The 8,924-nt window shown below is 35.2% G+C and overlaps 1 protein-coding gene across 4 annotated transcripts; it reads right to left on the bottom strand.

The window, feature by feature from the left end:
* Window positions 1-247: 247 nt before the first annotated feature.
* LOC108994654 (hydroxyproline O-arabinosyltransferase PLENTY-like) lies at window positions 248-8,620 on the bottom strand. Of its 4 annotated transcripts, none has more exons than XM_035685553.1 (9): window positions 8,292-8,620; window positions 7,248-7,857; window positions 5,798-5,865; window positions 5,508-5,709; window positions 5,098-5,282; window positions 4,848-4,917; window positions 4,688-4,759; window positions 4,126-4,239; window positions 248-615 (listed from the first exon to the last, which is right to left on the bottom strand). In XM_035685553.1, the coding sequence occupies exons 2-9, from the start codon at window positions 7,644-7,646 to the stop codon at window positions 532-534; spliced, it is 1,194 nt and encodes a 397-aa protein (XP_035541446.1). In that variant the 5' UTR covers window positions 7,647-7,857; window positions 8,292-8,620; the 3' UTR covers window positions 248-531. The 4 variants fall into 4 exon arrangements, with proteins under 4 accessions (XP_035541446.1, XP_035541444.1, XP_035541447.1 ...); XM_035685551.1 differs by lacking the exon at window positions 8,292-8,620 and adding an exon at window positions 8,058-8,270; XM_035685554.1 differs by lacking the exon at window positions 8,292-8,620 and adding an exon at window positions 8,054-8,270 and having other exon boundaries at window positions 5,098-5,195.
* Between the last annotated feature and the right edge of the window lie 304 nt (window positions 8,621-8,924).

Raw genomic sequence — 8,924 nt, forward strand, 5'->3', positions numbered from 1 at the left:
ACTTGCATGTGTATGTAACTTTTTCTTTCTTTCTATCATTTTTTTTTTTTTTTCCTTTTGGTAAACACTACTCTGTTTCTTTCTTTAGCACAATTTATAGTCCTAGACTCCTAGTAGAATCTGCATAAAAGATGGAGCTTTTAGCATCTTATGCTATGAGTGCTTGTAGGATCCTTGTAACAAGGGGGCCTCAACAGTTTAACTGTCGAGCACCCAAAAATTCAGTCACCACCTTACAAATATGAAAAGTTCACTAACAACTTTCATTTTTTCATATTCCTCATCAAAGCTGCTGGTTCAAACTAAACCTCATATGGTAAATCTAATGTGTATACAAAAAGAATTGTTGTCCGTAATTTTTATAAGTCAGATTTTTTTTTCTTGCAAAAAATATATCCATTGGTTGATTCATCAAGCAACTCCTTTTCTTTACCTATACTCTTTGTTCTGTTATCTATAATTTGTATCGACGATTCTCTCCATGGCACCGCTGATATCGGTACCAAAATAAGGATCCATGGGTTTATCATCTTACTTCTGGTCTTGGCCAGTAGTTAATGTGTCCCACCCAGGAATATTTGCTGTAGCCTCGTTCACCAATTTTACGAGTCTTACCTGCAAACATGGATAGAGTAGGATCAGAGAGAGAGAGAGAGAGAGAGAGAGAGAGAGAGATCAGATAAGCTGCATTCAAATCTATGGTGGGAAAAAGAAAACACAATATAAAAGGATAAAGAAACCTGTGCAACTTCAAAAAAGAAAAAAAAAAAACTGTGAAATTTCACCAAGTACTAAAATACAACGTGGCAGTAGATTTGTAAATTCATCAATGAAATGAACATATTGTATGATGCTTGTATATTACTAGTGAAATATTAATGCCATAATCAAAGCATTGTATGGAGATTGGCTAGCAAAACCACAAGAGAAATGATACTTGCAGTCGTGAGTGTGCAAGCGTCGTGCAGTCGCTTTGAAAAAAGTGAATAAATATGGGACTCACATGAAAAGAAATTATTTTTTTAATAGTAGACTCCACTATTTTTCAAAGCGACTGCACGGCGTTTGCGCATTTCACGACTGTATGTAGCATTACGCAAACCATAATGCCAATATTAGGGATAGAGAAAGGCATTTTCTTTTAAGGAATCTCACAATTCAGTCCCCAAAATAGACGAGCGACTTGGATCCCCTCTGTGTGCTCTTAAGAGTGCAGTGCGATACTTGACTCAGGTCTTCACAATTCAGTCCCTAGAATAGACCATGTGGAACGTGGATTCCAAAAGATCCACGATACTAGGCTTGGGTCCTTCAGAATACCATATGTTGCCTTGCTACATCTGTATGTACATATTATTTCTTATATACTAGTATGAATATATTTAAAAGCAAAAGGTGGCTCAAATCTCCCAGCTCAGTTACTGTCATAAAGGCAAAGTAGAAAACACAATCCTAGTATCTCCTTCAGACCTTCCTTTGTTTCCAACTAATCAACATCTCAAATACTGTTATGTGCATTACCCAAGAGATCCCAGCAATGGAGAACATCAGTTCCTAGTAATATAGCAATGTATCCACTTTTATACCGTTCTTCCTCCAGAACCATATAGCACATCCCATATATGATGAAACTGAATGAATTGAGATGGTATTTGTAATTATCATCTTGAATATATAAACTTTTATCTGCATTACCCAAGAGATCCAGCAATGGAGAACAACAGTTCCTAGTAATATAGCAATGTATCCACTTTTATACTGTTCTTCCTCCAGAACCATATAGCACATCCCATATATGATGAAACTGAATGAATTGAGATGGTATTTTGTAAATTATCATCTTGAATATATCTACAATTTCTTTATTTTGCCAATCATCTTAAAGGAACCAAAAGGGAGAAAAAACATCTTGTCCACCATTCTTGATTTCTAGTGGACCTCTTAGTAGGATTCAAACCCATATGAAGTTTTGACTAACTGGAAGAGAAAAAGAATGAAAGGATCTTGTAGGATTCCCAACAGATTCTTTGATATCATTTGGAAGCAGAGGATTTTTTTTTTCACACATCTATATCCATGTACTATATAATTTTAAAAGCATGAAATTATACTCTTATGAAGCCACATCATCTACTATCTTGTTATATTATTATTCAATTAAAAAATTTCTTCCATAAAGCCACATAATCCTTTAGTTATTTACTTTTATTTGAAATTAGTAGTCCTTTAGTTTTAACGTGTGACTTTTTGGTTTGGTAAGAAGTTAAAGAGAAAAATGAACCTGAGAAAGAGTAGAAGACATAATAACTTCATTACTTGATGATGTTGCGGAAAAAAAGGGTTCAAAAAGATGAGCTTCCCAGCTCTATTCTTTTTTTCTTTTCCTTTTTTTTTTTGGTCAATCTAAAACATTTCATATAGCTTTAAAAATCTTTTTTTTATAAGTACATATACTACACTTGATCTAAGGCAGAAGGGCGAGAATCTTGTACATATTGAGGATCTGTCAGATTCTATAAAGCAGCTGAGACATTGAGGAATATCCAAAATCCCAAACAGGAATTTAGGGAATCGTTCTATTTAGACCTCTCTTATAGTGGTAATTTCCTAATCTCACTTATAATGTAATCTAAATTATCTGTGTTAGACATATAACAATGTTTAACTACGATATTTTCCTCTTAAAAACAGGTCTTTCATTGTAAGATCATTAACAAAGCAGTTAACTAGGCAAATAAAGCTACTTTTGGAGGCACCTTGGCATGTCAAATACCCTTTCTATGTAAAAAAAACGTCGTCCCTTTTTAACATATGATTATCAGAGTTAGCCTCAAATATCTTGCTTTTAGAGAACCTGCCTTTCATCCTTTTTTCATCAACATCACAGACCTTCACCTAATGGCATAGAGAGAAACCATCAGTTCAGTAAGAGTCTACAGCCTCCACAAACTTCAAAAACTAGTGGAGCTCCCTCATGAATAATATGTCATTTACCCATAGATGCACCCTGCACCTCAAGTTGCATCCCACTCAAGTTGCAATGGATTGCATTTCATCAAGGGATTGCTTGGTAATTTCTATAAGTAGGACTAACATTTAAGGCTGCTTTAAATCTTGATGCATTTTTGGCAGAATCACCATTTTAGTCTGCATTGATGATTGAAGCTAACGCCCTGAAAGACAAGGCTAGAAGGGACAAGCATGTATCATAGCTAGTTGGGTTTCAAAATTTGAAAGATGGGATCAGGAACTTGGGTTTTTGATTGTCATCTATCAGGTCAATGCTGTTGGATCATCCAACCCTGTCACCAACGATGGCCCAGCAGGCGTCGGTTTCTTAATGTGTGGAACCATACCTAGTTGTCAGAATGCTGAAAACTGACTGATGTTTAGTTTTGAGTTGCCAACGTCAAAAGGAAATTGGGTTTTGTGGGTCAGATGCTCACCCCAAAGTAGATCAGGTTAATAAATGAATAAAGTTACATGTTACATTCACGTTCCAAATTAGAGCCTATACGAATACAATATTGGTTCAAGTTATTAAACTCTATTTTTTCCTAATTTCTAATAACAGGGGTATTTCTATTTGTTTATGAAACTTATTAATTTTTTATGACACTGATAAAAAAAAAAAAATACAACTTCCAAGATTTTCACTTTCTCATTTCATAAGCAGTAATACTTAAAAAAAAAAACACTTTTGGGCAGTAGCAGTGAACATTTTTTTATAGGTCAGAAATTTAGGCAAACATAAAACCAGAAGTTTAAGATTTAACTAACAGAACAAAAATCATTCTACTGATAGAACAGTTGGATGTTACATTCATCAAAGCAATAAAATTCAGTTATGAAGAATGTATTAAGACACATGGGCTTTGAGTATAAGAATCCAGCAACTTAAGCTCAGAATTTTGATATGGTGTAATACATGATCAGTAACTTCAGTTCAAGGAATGTGCTTCTTAAAATCATTATTGCAGGTTTTTAAACGCCATCATAATGATAATTTAAAAGGCAAGTTATATCTAAACATGAAGTTGACAATGGAATACATCCTTGACATAACTGGCTCTAATTTCTAGTTTCTCCAATACTTAACAGAGAAAAAATTAGAAATGGACTTACCACGCTTTCCGGAACTCCTGGAGGGGGTAAGGAGAGATTTCTAGGTAGAGGACTAGTAAGATATGATCTCTTATCAAAACGCCATTCCCCTTTCTTTCCATATGTTAATTCTCCCTGGATGATTACCAACTTGGAATAAACAACTAAAGGAAAAATGAAAGTGAACAAGAACTCATTATAAACAATGAATAAATAAAGTTTAAATAACACCTTCCCCATAAACTATTACCATTTTCTCATTGACACCTGTAAACTTTCACACTGCAACTTGAACCCAGGCTATTGTCAGGTTCCCCCCTCCATCACGTAAAATGGATGGAAAAACACTTGCATCAGGGTCGTTTGTGTCGTATTACATGTTTTTCCATCCAAGTTGATGACTTCATTAAATGGAGGGGGCAAAAAGACATTGAAACTTCTAACTAGGATTCAAGTTACTCTTAAGTCATTGGTTAAAAAGTTTCCATGCGTTTGACAGGAATGGTAGTGACAATTACAATTAAACAATCAGATATTCTATGATTATATGATAAGCCAGAGAGAGAGAGAGAGAGCTGCTCACCTTTAAATTATAATCACATCCATAAGTATAATGGATGATGAAATTCTTTCCGACTTCCAGATCCCATGGAGGCTGGAAGCTCACAACGAGGTATGTTAATGCCAATCAATGACTTAACAAAATAGAGAATACAAAAATGATCATCAAGCATCATTCATACCTGCAGCATAAAGTCTTTATGAAGAATATGCCTCACACCATGCAATGCAGATGCTACAGCATATGCATACCTTAAGTTGGAAATAAAAAACAAAAAAACAAAAGGTAACAACATCACAAGATACATCAGCAATGTCGTGAAAAACACCAAAGTTGAAATGACTTTCAAGTTAAGTTCCGAATTAGTGGATGCAGCCAAAGGGAGTGGTGATGCCCATCCACTAATTAAAACTAATATTAGATCCACTCACATTTCAAGCACCCATCCAAAAGCCTTATCTGTCTCTGGATCATCTTTCATTCTCAACGAAACATTCACCCATGTGGGAGCAATTTCCTCCAGCAATGACTGAAGCACATAATTAATGAACACCATATTATAAGGCAATCGCAGTGAATGCAAAAAGGTCTGGTTGATGACAACGCAAGTATAACACTGCTGATTAGGACAAAATATTAGTTCGTTTAGCAACACTACTAGAATTAACTCTTCTTTTTCTTCTACTAAAATTTTGTAATAATATTTTGAACCTTCTTAGGTTTTATGAAAACATGCTCTCAATTGCTTCTGAGAATTCAAACAAACATCTTTACAAATAGCTTAATGAAAATGCAGGGTCAGGTCAGTACACAAGCTACAATAGTGATAAAGAGATTTTACCTTTTTTATAATTACAGGAGAATTGCCAATTGGATCAATATCAGTCACAGGACCATTCCCCTCGGGATAAAATTTCCGAAGTATTTTCTCATGCTCAGTTGGCTTAATGTAGAAAAAAGGATACCCTGCTGGTTGGATTCCATCTGCCAAGTTAGGTAAAGGCTTTAAAAATATATGGTCAGGCTCTGCCATTAGAATATATCTGCATTAACCACAAAATCCAACAGCTTTCAGATTCTCATCCCGTAAAAGAGCAAACAATTTAGAAGAATAGAAGTTTGAAAACTCACTCTTCTTCAATCGTTGCTTTCTCCAGCCATTGCACAAAAGCCCAAGGTCTATTCAGAACAACATAACCCTGGATATGACACTAAATTTGAATAAAAAAACTTCCTTTATAGTCAAATAGGACATGATTCAAGAAAATTCAACCTCGATAGAAAATAGAAAAAGAGAAGAAGGTCAAAAACCAATAGTGCAGAAACTGATATGTACTTGCTTTATACTACCAGTTCGGTCAATACTATCTCCCAGTGAAAAGAGAAATTTACCAACCTCTTGAGGTCTAGTGAGTTTATTAGTGTCAGATTGTATTCTAGCATTGATGTTAGTATTTTAGTATCATTCAGCTCATTGTAAGCAGCAAAACTGGTATAGGGGCTTAAAAAATTATAAAAAAATTCTCCCTTTATTACCACCAGTGCCAGCAATTCATAATCCATTATATCATCCAAGTGACCCGCTAACCTGCCTGTATACTACTAGCAAATTTTCAAGTAATGGTTTCGATTACTTTTGCTAAATTAAAATTTGAACTCTCGGTAACATGCTCACAAAGAAACCCAAGAAAAACCTAATTCTTTTTCCAACTCCCAAAACATCTTAGCCAAGAAAAACCTAAATTAGTAAAGGCCAGGGTCAATTTAATACATGCAAATATATTTTAAGGCATCAAAACAACTATATCATGGGAAGGGCCGTGAAGCCCCATTTCAAATGGATGAGACTGAAACAAACTAGATATTTTGTCTTCTTCCATATAATCTGAAGTTTCTATGAAATCATAAGGTTATTATATGACAAAAAAGTCATAAATTCTTGCAATAAACCTTACTCTCAAACTCAAAAGACAAGTAGAATATAAAATCAACCCAAAATCCAACCATCCTTTATTTCTCATTCCAATAACATAGAGCCCAAGAGAAATCCTCTGCTTCATTCTGAAAAGTTAAGAGTCCGCCACTTTTTCATAATTTTATTGGCAATATTAATTGAAGAACAGGTACTAATATACCACCATCATTATGCTCACAATGGGATTTAGATACTTGGAAACGCTTATTTTCCTTATCCATATATGAGAACTTTGGAAAGGCTGAAGACACGCTGTGCAAATGTTTCTAAACTTATAGGCATATAGCTTACAAGCTTTACAATTATACACACTTCTTTCTCTCCAAAATCTGTTTTCAATGAAACAAATGAAGTGATAGACAATTTGTAGCATACAGTACGTTTTTAGTCATAAATTCATGCAAACATTAGAAACAAACTGAGGAAAACTGCTATGTTAATAAACACATTTCAAAACTACGTGCTTGGAAACCCTTTCCGGATTACGCTAGTAAAAAAAAGTCTTCTACTGCTAATAAAAAAAAGTCTTCTAAATTACAATAATGATGATTTGATTAATTTAAAAAAGAAAAGAGAACAGAGATACAGCATTTTTAAGATTCTCACCCGATCCAAGCCCTCTGGAAGAGGATCAACCACAAAAGTAGGAATCTCCTCCATCAACTTGTCTGGACTACCAGTATGCAAAACTCGGGTAAACTTTCCCATGTCAGATCCAGGCATGTCTTTTACCTTCTTATACCAGTAAAACATAATCCGACACTGCCATTGGCTATAAGGTGTATCGGTTGCCGTAACGGCAACATGATACTTTGAACTCAAATCCTCTGATCTCTTCACATTCCCAGGTATCCGAATAACAGGATCAAACCAGTCCAATCCATCCACAACCCAACTTCCTGAATTGGAAGCTTTGTTGTGTATTATCATAGTTAACAAGAGTACCGGTGCCAAAAGCACCAAGAGTACCGGATACGCACGTCCCATATTTTTCCTTCCGATCATCTTCAAGTCTTACTATAGTAACATCAAAATACAAATCCTAAAAAGTCAACTCTGCCCAATTCTTCTATCTACAAGTCTTTGAATACAAAGCCATTAATTCCTTCAAACCCCTTCAAGTTCACAGCTTCAATATACAATGGACATAAAGACCGGCCTTTATTTAAATTCTTAGCGAGTCAATCACAAACCCAGAAAACTGCAAGCACGAATTCTGCATTACAATTACAAGAAGTTATGACAAGTCAATGTGATAGAGAAAAAAATAAGAATAAACATTGATTCTCAGAGAGAGAGAGAGAGAGAGAGAGAAATCGGCCTTTTTCCAATAGTTAATAATAATAACAAATAATAAAACAACAGCAAACCATCCCATATTTCCGAATATCAAGTAAAATGATGAATCATACATACGGAGGAATTCGGACGTCTATCACGTTCACACAACAGATCTGAGACTTTACTTCTAAGAAAAACCAAAAGGGCACACCTAAAACTCTATTCAGAACAGAAACATAACAGCCATAGACAGAGACAGAGACAGAGACAGAGAAGGAAAGCAATTAAACCAAATAAATGGGATTTCGTTGTAAAACTGACATATCTTAATAGCGAAATAAATGTGCAGAAAAGAAAAAGGAGCAATACCAGAACAAAGTGCGCAGAGTTTCGGAGAAATAAATATTTTCGGTCTGGTTGTCAACCCCTACTGGAAAACGCGGAGGTTTGAAAAGTTTAGCGTTGAATATTCGCAGAATGACTTCAAACTTCAGCGTTCAAAGTTCTTTCCTAGTAATTTGGTGGAAGCTGATGTGGTCGCCAATGATATCATGGAATATACATTAACAGAGTCGGACAGGGCAAGAGGAGTGACCACGACCGCGAGGAGACGGGGCGATACGGACATCTTTGAGGCTTTGGCCTCTGTCTTCTCTCAAACCATTTCTAGCCAATGAATATTTCTGTTTCTACAGTCTCTCTCTTTTCTTCAAAAGCAACTCACGCGCTTTTGTTCTTATCCGCTCTCATTTATGCAAAAAACAAAATTATACAGCTTCCTCTTTTGATTATACCATCTTTGCATCCCAGAAAAAACAAGGTTGCTTTCTATGGAATCTTCTTATCTGGTATAATAAGAAACAACAATCTTTTTGTAGCCTCCCAATGACCATAATCTTTTTGAAAAAAATAGAAAAAAAGAAATCCCAATGACCATATTTTATATTATATTCAAGCGGTGCTATCTATTTAAAGATCCAAGGTGTGCGTGTTTAATGGGAC

The sequence above is a fragment of the Juglans regia genome, chromosome 14 (genome assembly GCF_001411555.2).
Source record: "Juglans regia cultivar Chandler chromosome 14, Walnut 2.0, whole genome shotgun sequence".
Lineage (NCBI taxonomy): Eukaryota > Viridiplantae > Streptophyta > Magnoliopsida > Fagales > Juglandaceae > Juglans > Juglans regia.

Coding starts and splice junctions, on each gene's coding strand:
- LOC108994654 (XM_035685553.1), bottom strand. CDS start 7,646: ATGATCGGAAGGAAAAATATGGGACGTGCGTATCCGGTACTCTTGGTG. Junction 4,240..4,687: donor GATGTGATTATAATTTAAAG/GTGAGCAGCTCT, acceptor GTAATCATCCAG/GGAGAATTAACATATGGAAA. Junction 616..4,125: donor CAGGAGTTCCGGAAAGCGTG/GTAAGTCCATTT, acceptor CCATGTTTGCAG/GTAAGACTCGTAAAATTGGT.